The 15,703-nt window shown below is 50.8% G+C and overlaps 6 protein-coding genes across 6 annotated transcripts; 4 read left to right on the forward strand and 2 right to left on the reverse strand.

Moving 5' to 3' along the window:
• Positions 1-1,329: 1,329 nt before the first annotated feature.
• Positions 1,330-2,415, forward strand: HD553DRAFT_314318 (bola protein). Its single transcript, XM_046180337.1, has 3 exons — positions 1,330-1,352; positions 1,446-1,719; positions 1,862-2,415. The coding sequence occupies exons 2-3, from the start codon at positions 1,494-1,496 to the stop codon at positions 2,032-2,034; spliced, it is 399 nt and encodes a 132-aa protein (XP_046035101.1). The 5' UTR covers positions 1,330-1,352; positions 1,446-1,493; the 3' UTR covers positions 2,035-2,415.
• Positions 2,416-2,847: 432 nt separating this feature from the next.
• On the forward strand, positions 2,848-4,057 carry HD553DRAFT_67389 (uncharacterized protein). Its single transcript, XM_046184407.1, has 5 exons — positions 2,848-2,863; positions 2,944-3,211; positions 3,310-3,414; positions 3,508-3,630; positions 3,706-4,057. The coding sequence occupies exons 2-4, from the start codon at positions 3,028-3,030 to the stop codon at positions 3,576-3,578; spliced, it is 360 nt and encodes a 119-aa protein (XP_046035102.1). The 5' UTR covers positions 2,848-2,863; positions 2,944-3,027; the 3' UTR covers positions 3,579-3,630; positions 3,706-4,057.
• A 185-nt stretch (positions 4,058-4,242) lies between these two features.
• Positions 4,243-6,512, forward strand: HD553DRAFT_67279 (cation efflux protein). The gene is made up of 8 exons (XM_046184406.1): positions 4,243-4,370; positions 4,443-4,627; positions 4,693-4,773; positions 4,834-5,647; positions 5,710-5,754; positions 5,808-5,893; positions 5,956-6,062; positions 6,126-6,512. The coding sequence occupies exons 2-8, from the start codon at positions 4,507-4,509 to the stop codon at positions 6,423-6,425; spliced, it is 1,554 nt and encodes a 517-aa protein (XP_046035103.1). The 5' UTR covers positions 4,243-4,370; positions 4,443-4,506; the 3' UTR covers positions 6,426-6,512.
• Positions 6,513-6,687: 175 nt separating this feature from the next.
• HD553DRAFT_314321 (putative amino acid transporter) lies at positions 6,688-9,461 on the reverse strand. Its single transcript, XM_046180338.1, has 9 exons — positions 9,075-9,461; positions 8,938-8,996; positions 8,335-8,852; positions 8,196-8,261; positions 7,785-8,121; positions 7,497-7,712; positions 7,215-7,414; positions 7,059-7,137; positions 6,688-6,987 (listed from the first exon to the last, which is right to left on the reverse strand). The coding sequence occupies exons 1-9, from the start codon at positions 9,235-9,237 to the stop codon at positions 6,877-6,879; spliced, it is 1,749 nt and encodes a 582-aa protein (XP_046035104.1). The 5' UTR covers positions 9,238-9,461; the 3' UTR covers positions 6,688-6,876.
• A 48-nt stretch (positions 9,462-9,509) lies between these two features.
• Positions 9,510-11,340, reverse strand: HD553DRAFT_325059 (uncharacterized protein; the record flags this gene model as incomplete). The annotated part of the gene is made up of 6 exons (XM_046181561.1): positions 9,510-9,662; positions 10,057-10,154; positions 10,429-10,472; positions 10,804-10,867; positions 10,930-11,025; positions 11,079-11,340. The coding sequence occupies 6 exons, from the start codon at positions 11,338-11,340 to the stop codon at positions 9,510-9,512; spliced, it is 717 nt and encodes a 238-aa protein (XP_046035105.1).
• A 285-nt stretch (positions 11,341-11,625) lies between these two features.
• Positions 11,626-14,060, forward strand: HD553DRAFT_67402 (uncharacterized protein). The gene is made up of 11 exons (XM_046184408.1): positions 11,626-11,972; positions 12,048-12,084; positions 12,207-12,304; positions 12,394-12,419; positions 12,514-12,605; positions 12,718-12,734; positions 12,807-12,881; positions 12,971-13,187; positions 13,266-13,349; positions 13,439-13,691; positions 13,758-14,060. The coding sequence occupies exons 1-11, from the start codon at positions 11,817-11,819 to the stop codon at positions 13,828-13,830; spliced, it is 1,128 nt and encodes a 375-aa protein (XP_046035106.1). The 5' UTR covers positions 11,626-11,816; the 3' UTR covers positions 13,831-14,060.
• Positions 14,061-15,703: the final 1,643 nt, after the last annotated feature.

Consider the following 15,703-nt stretch of genomic DNA (forward strand, 5'->3'; position numbering starts at 1 on the left):
TATTTTTCAGAATCATCAACATTGGACCGACGCCTGGAACGGTTGCGTCGACGAAACTCGCCCCGACGATGGCCCGGGAGCTCCTCAACGAAGGACTCCATCGACTCCGAAGAAGAAGAAGACCAACAAGGGGAAGGCCAAAGCGGTCGATCCCCCTAAGCTTCGCGTGGCGGATAAAGCTTATCGCTGCACCACTGGAGCATATATTTCGAGGTTGGACAAAGGAGGTATTGAAAAGGACGACAAAAGGAGTAAGTTCACATCGATATCTTTCATTGTTCGACTACATTGCTTTAGATTGCTGATCGACTTCATTGCATATGTTCTTTGTTTAGTTCACGCGGATCTCGTCGATGAATTGTCCCTCCCCGTTCTCCCCGTCGCTCCCCCCGCCCATCTCATTGCCATGAACGCTCCCATGGCTTCCGGAAGAAAGGATACTCCCGGTATTGACGCTGCCTTGGTGAGTTGCGTTGATCGAGTTTATTGGGCGATTTCAATGAACTGACGCGTCGTATGATATCATTTTCTTAGGCCAAATACCAAGGAGGATGGAGACTCGCCTGCGACAGCTGCCTCGGGCTTTATATCCCCGTCCCCTACACCGGCCCCGGCCAAGTCTTCACTCAGCAAGCGATGATTGCTGCGAACCTGAACGTCAACTACGCTACAAGGATCCGACTCATCGAATACGGTCCTTTTATTCTTTGCCGTGGTTGCATCGGGGTCGCGAAGGGCAAGGGGATGTTGCCGAGTTGTGGGCCCTGTCGGGTGACCGGGGAAATGTGCAAGGAGGTCGATGCCAGTACGGCAATCCGATTGAACGACGCCGGGGTCCATCCCATCAAGAGAGCTATCCGGGCCTTCACCATCATTCGGGACCACGGGCAAATGCAGAAGCCCGATCGCATTAGGATCGCCCAATACGGTCTCGACGCGCTCAAGAACGAGGTCTGCCACGGATGGGATGGTGACGAGTTGGAAGACGGCGAGATAGCTCATGAACGGGTTGTTTGCGATGGGGTTATGAGTGCTTTCGATTAATTGGTTTGTTTCATTGAAGTCTTCTTATTTATAATACGCAATGTTCTTGTTTTGTAAATCTACTTATATGCGATCGTCTTATGCAATTGATACCGGAACAACTTTGAGCAAACTAATTCACCGAACGACTCCAACGGAACACAGTGATGCGATAATCCCTTGAACAGTACCTTGGCGTAAAGCCATTGTCACATACTCCCGAGCTATTTGAAATGTAAACTTGATTGCCGCCATAGTAGTAAAAGTTACCGCCACCAGATGAATTCTTGACAAGTCCCCTATTTTACGGCATTTCCGCTAGATTTCACGTTGTGATCTCTCGCTACTAGCTATTAGAGCTGCTCTCACTGACGATGATTCTCTCTGATCGTTGATCACCCTCGTCTTGCCCTTTCTAGCAGTATCGTCCTACTATTCACAACTTGATTACCTCCCGTATTATACCTACGATGTTCTCCCGCTCAACTTCTCTCCTCCGATCCTCATTACGGACTGTCAACACGCCTTTGACCAGCCGGTCCTTCGCCTCGACCACCCTCCTCAGGAACTCTACGGCTAACGCAAGTCAATCTACACACGATGCTCAACAGGCCCGGGACGATGGAGAGCAGAAGATCTATGACAAGCTCAAGACCAAGTTCAGTCCGAAGACCCTCGATGTGATGGATGTTAGCGGTACGTCTTCTCGATCGGGATTCGACGTTCGGCTTGGTTTGCTGACAAACTGCGTTCTCGCTATCGGCTCATCTCTATCCCTCTATACCTCTTTCTGGGGATCCTCGCCATGAACTCCGCACAACCATTTCCGTGAGATCAGGTGGATGCGGTTCTTTCTACGCCATCCACATCTCATCCGCCCTCTTCAAAGGGTTGACGACGATCAAGCAACATCGGTTGGTGAACGAGTGTCTGAAGGAGGAGGTCAAGGATATTCACGGTCTTCAGGTAAGTGGGCCGATGCATACCTTACTCCTTCTGACATCGATTTAGGACTGTTGGGCTGTCATTTGAGTTATCTTCGCGAGTATGGGTGTGAGGCTGATGGAAAGTGTTTCTTTCTCTTGGAGCAGCTCAAGACCGTACCGGAAGAGTAAAGATAGAACAGGACGCACGAAAGGAACAACTTCAGATCTTACTCCGGAGAAGCAAGCATCAACTTGGATGGAGCTCCGGGATGTCATTCGTTGGCGGAGAGGTTCATCGGGCTCGATCTCAAAAATATAAAGAATCCGAGGTCGATCTTGAAGTACTGTATCATATCAAATCAGACAATACCGATATAAGCAAGATTATTCTTATCAGCCCACAAAAAAGGACATCCGGCAGTGGCGGTCGATCCGAGGCACCGTTCTCCTTTCGCTTGGTCATTAGTCAGTAAGCAAGGCAACCATACCGATCGACCTGGGGGGACGAGTCCCAGCGACTGGCTGTCAAAGCCTTCCGTCGTGTTTCTCCAAAAAAGAAGCTATCGAACCCGAACAAAGGTGTCTAGATCAAGCTTTAGTGTCTCAAGTCTAGTCAAGGCGACAAGGCTTCTTTTGAGGTTTCTTCTTGCACTGAGCTGATACGGCTGATTCTGATAATGGGCACGACAGGACAATCGACACAACGTTCCGTATCCTTCCGGGATAGCATGCCTGATAACCGCACGCGTAAGAAAGGTGAAACGCGCCGATCGCCTTCCCAAACGGTTCGAACGACATCCTTTGAGGACTGCCTTGAAAACTGATGGATTCTGAGACGAGAGAGGACGGGAGTGTTTCAGCTCTCACAGGCAAGTTTCGGTACCAGGCCGGATGGACATATGAACGTGGATGAGGTAAGTGCGAGTGTAAGGTTCGGTATGACAGGTTGCTGAAGTCGATCAAGAATTCACCCTTTTCGACCACTTATTAACAGAATCGCTAGTCTTCCCTCTCCCTACCTAGAGAACGCTACATTCCACCAGAACCAGACAAGAAATAGCGCAAAGAATCCCTCGCCATGGCCTCGCAAACGATCAACGCGCGGAGCGAGATCGATACCTCCAAAATGCGTATCGATCCGCACTCGGCCATGTCGGACACCCATGTGCCGACTTATTGCCTGCCCGAGTTTGGGAAAGACGGGGTTGTCAAGGGAGAATTGAAAGATGGGTATTTCGTACCTGCGGGAGCGATGTTGCCTCGTAAGTTACAGCATGGGTTTCACGTTATTTTTCTTCTGTCATTCGTGCGTGGCCTGGTTACTGAAGCTTCTTAGTCGTTTCATTCTCGTCGAACGTAGTGGGCGCAGGTATACAAGCGGGGACGATCTTGAAATATGGAGGGTACTTTCCGGCTGGGACTGCTTTTCCCAAGGGCGTCATCGTACCTCTTCATGCGAGGATGGGTGAGTTAGAGTCTTGGAGTCCGCTCCTCGACAAGTTCCTCGTCCGACTCACTGGATCCCTCATCTTGCCTGACCTCGTGGGTATTTTTATAGTCAATGTCTTACCTGCGGAGACGATAGACCCACCGGCGATCCAGCGGGAAGAGATTTGCGTGATTATGTGAAGGAGGAGTGATGCCTTGGTCGGAGGGGTTTATACCCAGGATCGGATAGACGGTGGGCCGGATTGGTTCTGAGGCGTCCCATGTTTCTTGAAATGATACTATGGGATAAAATTGTGATCATCGCTAGAAACCGTTGGGGAGCGTCGTTGCTTCGTGTCTTGGTCCCTGAAGGGGCTTTGAGCACCGATCATGGTCTCTCCTCCTCTTCCAAGCCATGCCAGTCTTCAGCTCTCAGGAAGAATCTACCGCGATGCACACGAATGTGGAAGGCTGTGCGTCCTGAAACGGCATGGCGACGATGGCGCCACATCACGATTTGAAGAACCATCGTCTCCTCCTCACATGACCGTGTAGTCCGCAAAAGTCGGTATGTCTTCCTTTGAGCATACTCTGCCTTTCAAATCCGGTCTGATGTCCTGCTCAAGCGATACTGAACAGGCGTTGTAGACGGGGTATATATAAAGCTTTCCGCCAAACCTTATTCTTACTCGTATTGGTCGCACCGGATGGATCTGGCAGTAATTCTCCCCTTCGACCAAGATTCTTTAATCCGCTTTTCCCCTGTCTCCCGTCTTCCTTCCTCCGCCACCTCTTCAAGATGCGTTATACACGCCAAGCCAGGATCATTACCATGTTGACGCTTCTCAGTTGCGTATTCGTCGCGGTGGGTTGGGTGTTGCTGGGGGTCTATAGAACTGCATCTAATAGACTTGAACTTTCATCTTAGGAAATCGCTTTGGGTACTACCTTGCAGTCTCTGGTCATTCTTACCGACTCGGTTCATCTCCTCAGGCACGTCGCACGATCGCTTTTACGTTTAGCTGGAGAAGACGCATGCTGATAACCGAGATTCTCTCCCAACAGCGACATCCTAGCCCTTATTGTTGCTCTCTACGCCATTCGGATCTCTAAACATCCGGAAACTGATATGCTGACCTACGGCTGGAAACGGGCCGAGATTCTGGCAGCCTTTTTCAACGGAATCTTTCTGGTGGCGTTGTCGGTCTCGATTATCATCCATTCGATCCAGCGATTCATTCACTTGGAAGGTCAGTAGAATAGAAAGTAATGTCGCTGGAAGATTGATGCTGACTGGTTCTATCGCGGCACATAGAGGTCTCGGAACCTTTGCTAGTTGTCATTATCGGTTGCGTGGGCTTGGGCACTAATGTCGCTGGTATTTTCATATTCCATGGTAAGCCCACAAACCGGCGAAGCAAAGTCAATATGTTGACCTCTCATCATATTATTGCAGAACATCCGCATCTCGACGGGGATCATTCTGCTTGCGCTCATCTGCACCACCATGATGATGACCACGCACACGGTCACGGCCACCATCATCATGACCACGAACATCACCACCGTGGAGATGCCGAGCTGGGACATGCCAAAAAGCAGATACATATTAAAGGTCATCGTCAAGAAGCATCAAAGAGCCACGATCATCATCATCGACATCACCAAAATTGTGGAGATCACTCACATGGCCATCATGAACATGCACAACACGGACACAACCACGGACATGACCAAACACATGAACAAGAACGCCATGGGCATAAGTATTCGCATGGCAACGGTCACCGGCATGGGTATGATACACAAACTCAGTCCCGTGGGCATCATGCTTGCGCGTACTCCCACAACGACGACCATCATCATCAGTCTCCTTCAAAGCTGGTCTCTAAGCACGACCCCTCGAAACCGGACTCTCACGCGCACTCTGCTCATGGATACCACTCGAAGAACTCGAAACTACAACCTATCGACAAGTATTCCAGGCACCGACATGAGCGGGTAGAAGAGATGCAGCTTGAGCGTATCCACCCTGCTGGTTGTTTCGGACACACTATGCGTCATACCGAATCTCACCTCTCTAGCGACCATCATGCTCATCACCCACATCAATCGGCTTGTTGCTCTCCAACTATCCGACCCGAGTCTAGCGCCAGTTCGGGCGAGAGCTGCTGCAAAGAGAGTATCGTAGAAGCACCGGCCCCTCACAAGCACAAAGTGGCCAGGTCGATGAACATGACCGGGATCTTCATACACATTATCGGAGACGCGTCAGTTCAAACAGACGATATTTCAGGCGCATTGTGCTGATAGCAATCTACCTCGTCTTTAGGCTTGGAAACCTCGGGGTGATTGTGACGGGGTTGATCATCTTACTGTGAGATCTGTCGCAAAGTATACATAGAGTATCGTGCTGATCCCAATTTGCAGATGCAAGGGTCAATGGCGATACTACATGGACCCCACAATGAGTGTGCTGATCTCCTTGATGATATTTGCCATTGGCACGCCACTCAGTAAGTAAAGTATTTTTCACGTCGGCGCGTTCGAGCGATTTTGCTTATGACCTGAATGGCAGTCAAAAAGGCGTCTCATATCCTTCTTCAAGGGGTACCTTCCAACGTCTCGCTTTCAGAGCTCCGTAAGGAGCTTGAGCTTAGGCGTGAAATCAAGAATGTGGAGAAGGTGGGTCTAGAGGTAGTCGTCCTGCTTGGCCATGATGCTCATCTCCAATCACGCTTCCTTTAGCTTCATGTATGGCAGCTCTCTGAGCAAGTTACCATCGCTTCAGTACACGTACTGGTAGACGCTCGGACGGAAGACTCGATCGTCGTTCCGATCGTCAGAGAGATCCTGGCTACCCAAGGGATCCAGTTTTCCACCATCGAAGTGGCAAAAGAAGACAAGCGCGGGAAGCAGTTCCGCATCAGCAGCCTACATTTCTCGAACCACGGTGGCGACTGGGTACGTGCCAAGGATTGGCGCTCGAAGGGGTCGACTTTGCCGGATACGATGGAGGAGAGAGATACGATGGAAATCTTGATGTGATGTTAGTAGGCTGTATTTACTTTGTACCGATGGATTGTAACGATACCGAGTCTGCGTACTCCCTGGATATAGATTTCCTTCCCGACATCAGATCTCCCAAAGAGCCCTTTCCGCTCACTTCACCAGCGCAGTAGATAACAGGGGTTTTATTCCCAAGGAGAATTGACTGCACTGAGCTAGAACTGACCTTCCCGATTCTTCGCTTACCGCTTTCCCAATCCAGGAGTAAACATTATCGTCCACGCGTCTCAAGACGAGGCAGCTCAGCGAAATTATATGCGAATCATGCAAGCATCTAGGTGTGGTGTCCTCGCGGTAATGATAATACAAGTGGTAGAGTAGCAGACTATCCTCTTCTCCAAGCGTGCCTGCTCTGTTCAGGCCAAAGCCGAGTAACGGATATCGAATTGGAAGGTATGTGACGGGCCAGGCCCGATGACGGGGACGCGGCCTAGAACAAGATCGACAAGAATTTGTTCCAAGGTCCGGTCTTGGTCGCTGCCCGCTCCTGCTCGAAAGCGTCGATCTCGTCCAGTTCTCGTCGACCGGTCATGAAGTCCATCTACAGAAGGTAAGCATCGCGATCAGTTTCAAATCCTCCACAGATATTAGCGGTTGGATGCGAGAACCTACCTCGTTAAGTCGAATCCATCGTGTCCGCTTGGTGATCTTCCATCCAAAGTAGACGATGGGGAAGATGATGACCGAGAGACTGCACGCAATCAAGGCGGACCAGCCTCACTATCAGCCACCAGGTTCTGCATTGGAATATTAAAGAGGAATACTGACTAGTATGAGAAAAAGTCCGAAGTGCTCCAGTTGCCCTCGAGGAAGACGGTGTACCCGCTGAAGAAGATGACGATGAGGAAAAAGATGAAACCGTACCAAGACAAGTAGGGCTGCATGGGTGCGACGAAGGGGAAGTCTCGTCGGTCGATGCCCTGCTTCTTGAGTCCGTAGTAGAATCGGAGGTACGACCCGAGGATGACCTGATCAAGTCGGTAGCAAATTTCTTGGTTAACTATGACGAGTTTCGGGATAAGGGATATTTTCAAAGAAGAAAAGACTCACGACCCAGGCGATCAAACCGGTCGAAGCGCTCAAGTTGTACAACCAGTTGAAGACCGTCCCTGCGGTTCCCGTACTGGTGCCCATGAACGCCAACAGACCGAGACTGGCGGTCAAGGCGGTCGCGTAGATAGGGAGACCCCCAGGGGTACATTTGCGGAAGATCTTGGGGGCCTTGCCTTCGAGCGAGAGGGCCAGGAGGGTACGGGAGGCGGCGTACTACAGTCACACATATTAGGGTGAGCAAAACGCTATCAATCTCAAGGAAATCGGGGATGTTTGGCGACTCACGACATCCGAGTTGGCAGCGGACCAAGCGGCGACCAAAACGATAGCGTTCACGATCGAGGGCAACACCTTGATCCCAGCATTGGAAACGGCGATAGTAAACGGACTACTAGCCGCGTTCCCGGTATCGCTCAACAACCTAGGATCGTTGTAAGGTACGATGAGGGAGATGACAAAGATCCCGAGGATGTAGAAGGTGACGATCCGGAAAAAGACTCGACGGATCGCCCGGGGCACGGCTCGACGAGGGTTTCGAGCTTCTCCGACGGTGACGGCGACGATCTCGGTACCGATGAAGGAAAAGGCCGAGGTAATGAAGGTGGAGAAGAAGGCAAGGAAGCTATGACGATTGAAGGTGAGTACGTCAGTCTTTTCGGCCGGGCCAGGGAGGATGAATACTGAGAAATGACTGACTGTCCGAGAGATCCACCGATGACCTGCTCACCCTGGTGAGTGGTGGCACTGTTGAATGGACCGGGACTGTTCATAACGAGGCGCAAAGAACTTTTAGACTTGCAAAACAGGAAACCTCCACCGTGTCCTGAGCACTCACTCGATCCAGTATCGGAACCCGATCCTATCCCCGTTCGGCCCCCCACCGAGGTCGATGACGATACCCAAGATGATCAACCCGATAATAGCCAACACCTTGATCGTCGATCCGATAAACTCGCTCTCTCCATACCACTTGACCCCGAGGAAGTTGATCGCGCAGACGAGCACGAAAAAGATGGCGATCCATACGGCAGGGTGGATCTTCTGATCCGGGTCCCAATAAGAAATAACGATCGCTATAGCGGACAGTTCTACCGGGGTGGTGATAGCCCAGGAATACCAGTAGTTGTAACCTAAAGCGAAACCCATGGCGGGGTCGACGAAACGGGTGGCCATGTGCGTGATAGCTCCGGGGACGGGGAAGAGGGTGCATAGTTCTCCGAGGGCGACCATGACGGCGTAGACGCCTGTGCCCATGATGATGTAAGAGAGCCAGACGCCGACGGGTCCTCCTTGAGCGAGCGCTGTACCGGATCCGACGAAAAGACCTGTTCCGATGGTTCCGCCGATAGCAATCTGTACGAGTACAGGGTGTCGGTATGGGATGTTAGCCGTCACACGATACGGTGTGCTTGGATTGTCAAGAGAAGCGCAGACTGACCATCGCCAAATGCCTCTCCTTCAGATTACGTTGTACCGCACCATGTTCGCTGTTAGGGTCTACGAATCCAATCCGTAAACCCACTCCTTGTCAGCCCCGGTTCTGATACCTTGTCAAGACGACCTGCTGCTGCTCACCGAGACCCAACTGCGCCAACTTGGCCTCATACTCCGGGTCTCCTCGAGGTGGTATACCCACAGGAGTGACCGTACCCTGTGTGACCTCGGGGAGGTCGTCCAGCTCGTAATCATCCTTCGAAGGGGGTTTCTTGGCGTCGTATACGCTTCCTGGAGCCGACATGGTTGACGTCGTAGATGTCACGCGATGTCAACGTAGAGGATGAAAGTTGAGTTGGTAGTTGACAGTCCTGAGCTAGGTCCCCAATTTTCTATATGGTTGTGATTATTTGCGCAGGGATATACTGTATCTCGGAATATGTATATGGGGTTGCTCCGCAAAAGATCGACGTCGATCAGAAGGAGACGAGTATATGCGAGTATAATGAATGAACCACCTCCCCTGGTTCGCTCCACGGCAAAAGATAAGAGCTCCGTCGTGGGGCCAAAAACGAGTCAACTGCTCGAAAAAAACACTTCGGGGACATTTGGAGGGGCGTGGTCGGACGATCGGGATTGGCGGTCGACGATCCACAAAGATGCCGCGCCTCTATTTTCGGTTACAGGTCGGCTCTGGCACGACGTGTAGCGTGGGGCGAGGGGGAACAGCTGATGGCAGATCACGTGCCTGAATGTCGCGTGACAGGTTCTGGTGATACTTCCGATCAAGGGGATGGACGCGCGGTGAAACGCCGAGAGCGCCTTGGACATCATGTGTCTCAGAACGAGTCGATGCAGCATGCTCGAAGCTCGTCACTCAACATCATGATATACCTGGTCCGACCCAGCGTTCCAAGAGCTGTTACCCGGCCATCAAATAGTCGGAGGAGGCGAGCGCCAGATCATCGAAAAGCGAAATGAAATATCGCCCAGCCGGGACTAACGAGTACATGAACGTCTCAAGTGCCTCTGAGAATGATCATGAGCTCTTAATATCCTCGTCATGGAGACAACTGGTATCGCGAGACCAACGCACGTCGTGTCATCCGCCGAATAAACGTACTTTTCGGGACTTTCGGTAATAATCCAATAATAGATTCAGCCCAATCCGCTGATTGTCTGTTTTAAGGAACATTGATCTGGCCTTCAAGACGAGACAGCCTGCAAAAGACTAGAAAAGTAGGCATGATACGTGAGCTTTATCATGGCTCTAGCCTCATTCCTTGGGCGCATAAATCGTACCAGAGAGAGGCTTTGGCAGGTCGTATGATGTCGCTCAAACACATGTAAAAACCGGTGGTGCATGTCTTTAGTGGCTGGACCAAGCTGACCGGATTTCAGTAACTTGATCATCGTGGAGAACAAGCGGAGAGAAACCGACAGAAGAACAATCTCACGGCGCTCGGTTCTTCCCCTTGCTAGGAGGGGTACGTACCTCTGAGAACAGCCTTCTCCGACGGGGTATCGCTATCGCTGGTACTGAGGATATGGCGCGTCCGGGCGATTTTCCAGGTTAGTTGTCATCTCTTTTGTACAGACGAGACACAGAGCGCGACTCTTGTGGTACTCCTATCTGTAGCGTTCCGCTTATCCAATTGCATACGTTGCTTGAATCATCGTAAAGGTTCTCGGGAATGTTCATGTGCGCTGCGATCTACTTCATATTAATCTAGCCCGGTCGGCAGGAGGGACGCCTGTGTTTCTCAACTAGGTTACGGAATGCGACGAAGAAAGTCACACGTATTGTGTATCCATCCACAATGCATATCGTCCATTCATTACCCACATCCCAAACCAAACCCACCTTTACCCTTCCTCGCACTCAAGGTCGATCTTTACCCCCCGCTCCACGCCGCGCCAAACTGACTCAGCTACTGTAAAATACAAACCCGATCCTCATCATCCCCCCCGAGCCGGATCTTCCGGCCGTACGTACCCGTGATGGGGTCAAAGTCGTCTGCACCTGCGCCAGAATAGGGATCGGAGGAAGAGTTCAAGGAGGTGCAGAAGGTAGAGGAGGTATGGCTTTGAGCTACGCAGACGGTGAAGACTTTGTCAGGTATGGTCTTTGCGTGAAAGAGTTACGGTGATCGGGTGGGGACGACTTGCCTGTGAAGAGACGTTCGCCCGGAGAAGGGGGTCGCGTTTCGTTCTTACCGCCCACACCCCTATCGGTACTTGAATTTGTACTTCCGCTTGATTGAGGATCACAGGGCGATACCGGATGCGCTTCGACATCTGCCTTCTGATCAGAAGTTCCGCCCGGTCGGTTGGCGTTCGCTTGCCGGTCATCATCAGCTGCTTCGTAATCGAGATGGAATCGTCCGTTCGTATTGTCGGTGGTCATGATCGGATCAGGTCCCGTTGGAATCCGGATTGTGGGTGATAAGGCAGAGGGTGAAGATCGAACGTGAACGAGTTTTGTTCCCGTTGATATCGTTCGGGCATCGTCATGATCGTCGTTGTCGTGTCCGATCGAGAGTTCAGTATCTTTCAAAGACCATACTGTGCTACTGGTAAGTGAAACACCTGCCTGCCTTCTTCAAGCAGTCAGGGTTTCAGCATTTGAGACAAAGGAAAGCATGCGAGGCCCCGGTATGAGCGGAGCAGAATGGGCGTAGAGCTTGTGTCAACGGTAGAAGCGCGTGTTTGAGTCTCCGGTTACTCACCGTTAAGCGCTAGTAACCGGGGAAGGGACACCCAGCTGAACAATCCCTTGAATCCTTATAACGAGAACATGTTGAAGCTCGTCCGTCCTCGATAACAACCTGTAACGTAGCGACCAAAGACCAATCCAAGCCAGATAACAGCATCGAGTCAAACATGTCATCAAAGACCAACACCCGCATCGTTCTCCAGTCCCGACCCAAAGGCCCCATCGAGCCCGACACGTTCAAGACCGACAGGTCCGAGCGTGTACCGACCGAGAAGGATCTGAAGGATGGAGAGGTCGTTGTCAGGGTCATGTGGATCAGTTTGGTCAGTATTTCAGGTCCATGGCTTGTCGATTTTCTGCTTTCGCTGTGAGCTGATACAAGTGGACTGCGATTGTAGGACGCATCGATGACAACCTGGCTGAAAGAATTCCGGAGTAAGCCCTTCCTCCAGTCTTCTCTCCTTTTCTGTCCTCTCGTACAATGCAGACACTACAAACATCTGAAAGAAGAGCTAACCTTCTCCATTGCTTGCCATTGATCGCGAAACCCGTTCCAGACTACCTCCCCCCGGTCAAACTTGGTGCGGTCATGCGAGCTAGCGCGGTAGGAAAGATCGTAGCTTCCAAGTGTCCGAATAGGAAGGTCGGACAGAGCGTGAGTCTCGAAGCAATACATCTGCATTCAATTATTGTGGTTCCGAGCTGACGGTATGTGCATGGAATTCCTCCTGATTTGCGGAACAGGTCGAGGGTACTTTCGGCTGGCAAGAGTAAGCTCCCGCTCTTTACAAAACACCATACTCGACAACTAATCTCAATCCTTGTGTCTTGATCGTTTTCACCTCACCTCGCATCGCGTCGCAGGTACTGGACAGGCCCCTCCAAACATACCGAGGCTCTGAAGGCTTTCGAGGGGTCGACCGAGCGGGACTATGTTGGGCCTTTGGGAACTTCCGGTGAGCACGCCAGATATCAGCTATAAGAATACCCGTCTCTATGACAGAACATGACTGTATTTGACTAACGTGACGGATTTGATCTTGGTTGATCCCTTGTTGGTTTGATTAGGTCTTACTGCATACTTTGTGAGTGAATACCAATATCGAAGTGTGATCCAGCAGACACTGAGTCTCGTTTGAGATGGTACGGCGTTATAGGGCCTGAAGGATATCGGAAAGATCAAGAATGGGGATACGGTCGTCATCTCCGGTGCAGCGGGAAGTGTCGGTATAGTAAGCCCGTCCATACTCTTCTCCATACCCCCGGCTGAAAAGCTCCCTCGAGATACTTACCGAGATAACCTTTTCTTATCGCTCCCCAGATCGTCACCCAACTAGCTCTCCTGCTCAACCCGAAAGGACGGGTCATCACCACCGCGGGATCCCCTGCCAAGTGTAAACAACTGAAAGAGATGGGTTGTCATGCGGCGATCAACTACAAGGATAAGGATTGGAGGAAACAGTTGGGTGCGGCCATGAAGGATGAGGATAAGAGTGGGAAGAAGGGGAATGGGTGGGCGGATGTCTATTTCGACAATGGTGAGTTGTAATTGATGGAGGGGTTTGTGTGTGAATGATTGGGTAGCTGATATGGTTTCGGTTTCGGGTTTGGGATAGTTGGAGGAGAGATGCTCGACTTTATGCTTGGACGGCTGAATGAATTCGCCAGGATCGTCATGTGCGGAGCGATTTCAGACTACAGTAAGCCGCTCATCCCGGCTGTTCGATCAGCGAGACGAACGACACAACTTGAGACTAATCGCCCTCCCCACGCATTCTCCATCTGGCAGACTCGGCTCAACCCTACCCTATCCGAAACTACCAAGCCTTGATCTCCACGAAATCTACCATGCAAGGCTTCATCGTCTTCCAATTCGCCGAGAGGTACGACGAGGGCCGGGAATACCTCTCGAAGCTCTTGAAGGATGGCAAGCTCAAATACGAGTGGACCGTCGTGGGAGACGGGAAAGACAAGTTGAAGGGTGTAGAGGCCTGTGTGGATGGGTTGCAGGGATTGTATGAGGGACGAAATGTCGGGAAGACGTGAGTGACTATAAAGGCGGGATTAGCAGGAGTGTCGATGCTAATATACTTTTCGTCCGTCAATAGCGTTGTCAAGGTCTGGGATGGAAATATGTCCGAGTATCAGAACGACTCGAAGAAGCGGGAAAGCAAGCTCTAAAGTAGCGCAGGATATCGTGGCCGATAGTATAGGTTATACAGCAGGAACACAAAAGAACATTACGATACTTTGAGGAACCTCTAGGAAATACACGAAGAATATCTTGTTACGATCTTGCTTGTGGGCGTCTCCCGTTTTCCAGACTGTAAGCTTTGATTAGCGTTTCGTTGCGGGGCACGAGTGAAAGCAGCGGCAATAACCTGGGGCTCGGTATCATGCTCATTCGTTTGAGAAGGCGGAAGAGTCGTCGTTCAGCGAACGTGGTGGTACCGTGAACCCAATATTATGAGTGGGGGCACTCTTCTTCTTGATCGCAATGTAAGATGGGCCCTGGCGGTCGCCGCGACTCGCCCCGGAATTTCCATGGTCAGCATCTTGCAACGGGCAGAACCGCGGTCCACCGAGCAGTATGAGGATGAGCTGCTTCTAGGGCTATGATCATCCGGGACAGAAGATATTGATGCATTGTTATCTGAACATCGGGTACGAGGGCAAGCAGTGGGCGAATCTGGCCTTGCAGATGTGGATAAACCTATTACGTTGGGACTATGACGACTCTACCATCTCGAAATTGCTCAAATGGGTGTTTGACAATATGGGCCGGAACCTTCGGACGACTTCGTCTATATGCACGTTTCACACAGTTACGGATGTACTCATATTTAGGAATATATACGCGAAGGTCTTTTCGCCTTTGCAAAGTGAAGGATATGCGATAAGATGCTACTTCCTAGCCGTCGATTTGCCTTCCACCTATGCTGGATACAATCTCGCCCGTTAATTCTCGTCTGACTATGACTGCAACGATACCGGAATCCTCACCTCAAGCGAAATGTATCCCAATGACTCTAGCCTCTGTGAACACTGGATCATCATTGATCTCTGCAAGTACAAGAAGCTTCTCACACCTGAAACAAATTCTGCCAAAACACTCGAAGCCGTTGCAAAATGTGTGGTGCCCATCATACTTCTGGAATTCAAGTCCAGTCAACCTGGTGAGTATCAGATTGCAAACTTGATTGCGACCTACTGACCTCCAAACCCGATCGCCTCGTATGGCTCTCGTTCTAGTCGCTTACAGACGGTTCAGTCCAGATGTCAGCCATTCGATATGAATCGGAAAGCACCTGTTGTAAATATGGTTCGAGTGATGGATTTACATATTGTTGACAGACAGATAGCGTCTTCGATCGATCAGAATCACTGATAGCAACCTTGTGTGTAGGGAAATACTAGATCTAGGCGGTGAGGGTGTCTGTAGTGTTCTTGCCTCGTCCTTTTGACTCAAAGTTAGCATCCATGAGTGATGGCGTTGGGTATGACTTTGCTACGAGGGTGCAGGGTATGTCAGCTCAAGCCTATCTATCTATTCGGTTCTCCAGGAAGACAAGTGGGTGCACTGCTAAATTGCACTTGTATCGGCTGACAACCGCTCTGGACTCTGTTGGGGCAATTATATCTCAGAACTTGGATCAGCTAACGGTCAAGAACAACCGGCACATGCGCGACAATCAATCTAGTTGTGCTCGGTAAGCATAAAGCGTAGGGCATTCTTCGAACACAATCTCAACCCTGCAGAGCTGAAGCTTACTTGCATCACCGCACTGCATAGCAGCTTGAATCTTTCCATTGCGATGACGTTAGGCCCGCCGATACAGATCAAGTGATGCAGCCTTCCCTGTAACTTGATAGATGCGGGGACATCGAACTACTTGTGCAATCGGTTTTATAGTATGAAACGCAGTCATCGCATCGTGGGCGAAACCGTTCGGAGTGCATAGTCCTGATCCGACGTCCTCGAATATCAAACTCTTAGCTGATCGATCAATGCTAATTATCATAGCCGGACCGTCTGTGGTGACGATTGACCATC

Source organism: Filobasidium floriforme (genome assembly GCF_021052385.1).
Source record: "Filobasidium floriforme strain CBS 6241 chromosome Unknown HD553scaffold_16, whole genome shotgun sequence".
Classification (NCBI taxonomy): Eukaryota; Fungi; Basidiomycota; class Tremellomycetes; order Filobasidiales; family Filobasidiaceae; genus Filobasidium; species Filobasidium floriforme.

What these genes read in the sequence shown, in the direction of transcription:
- HD553DRAFT_314318 (XM_046180337.1), top strand. Translation starts at nt 1,494, where the DNA reads ATGTTCTCCCGCTCAACTTCTCTCCTCCGATCCTCATTACGGACTGTC. An exon ending in CGATGTGATGGATGTTAGCG is followed by an intron (nt 1,720 to 1,861) that starts GTACGTCTTCTC and finishes CCGTGAGATCAG; the next exon opens with GTGGATGCGGTTCTTTCTAC.
- HD553DRAFT_67389 (XM_046184407.1), top strand. Translation starts at nt 3,028, where the DNA reads ATGGCCTCGCAAACGATCAACGCGCGGAGCGAGATCGATACCTCCAAA. An exon ending in TGCGGGAGCGATGTTGCCTC is followed by an intron (nt 3,212 to 3,309) that starts GTAAGTTACAGC and finishes CGTCGAACGTAG; the next exon opens with TGGGCGCAGGTATACAAGCG. An exon ending in ACCTCTTCATGCGAGGATGG is followed by an intron (nt 3,415 to 3,507) that starts GTGAGTTAGAGT and finishes GTATTTTTATAG; the next exon opens with TCAATGTCTTACCTGCGGAG.
- HD553DRAFT_67279 (XM_046184406.1), top strand. Translation starts at nt 4,507, where the DNA reads ATGCTGACCTACGGCTGGAAACGGGCCGAGATTCTGGCAGCCTTTTTC. An exon ending in GCGATTCATTCACTTGGAAG is followed by an intron (nt 4,628 to 4,692) that starts GTCAGTAGAATA and finishes CGCGGCACATAG; the next exon opens with AGGTCTCGGAACCTTTGCTA. An exon ending in TGGTATTTTCATATTCCATG is followed by an intron (nt 4,774 to 4,833) that starts GTAAGCCCACAA and finishes ATATTATTGCAG; the next exon opens with AACATCCGCATCTCGACGGG.
- HD553DRAFT_314321 (XM_046180338.1), bottom strand. Translation starts at nt 9,237, where the DNA reads ATGTCGGCTCCAGGAAGCGTATACGACGCCAAGAAACCCCCTTCGAAG. An exon ending in GTTGGCGCAGTTGGGTCTCG is followed by an intron (nt 8,997 to 9,074) that starts GTGAGCAGCAGC and finishes TTGGATTCGTAG; the next exon opens with ACCCTAACAGCGAACATGGT. An exon ending in CCGGTTTGATCGCCTGGGTC is followed by an intron (nt 7,415 to 7,496) that starts GTGAGTCTTTTC and finishes CGACTTGATCAG; the next exon opens with GTCATCCTCGGGTCGTACCT.
- HD553DRAFT_67402 (XM_046184408.1), top strand. Translation starts at nt 11,817, where the DNA reads ATGTCATCAAAGACCAACACCCGCATCGTTCTCCAGTCCCGACCCAAA. An exon ending in GGGTCATGTGGATCAGTTTG is followed by an intron (nt 11,973 to 12,047) that starts GTCAGTATTTCA and finishes CTGCGATTGTAG; the next exon opens with GACGCATCGATGACAACCTG. An exon ending in ATAGGAAGGTCGGACAGAGC is followed by an intron (nt 12,305 to 12,393) that starts GTGAGTCTCGAA and finishes TTTGCGGAACAG; the next exon opens with GTCGAGGGTACTTTCGGCTG.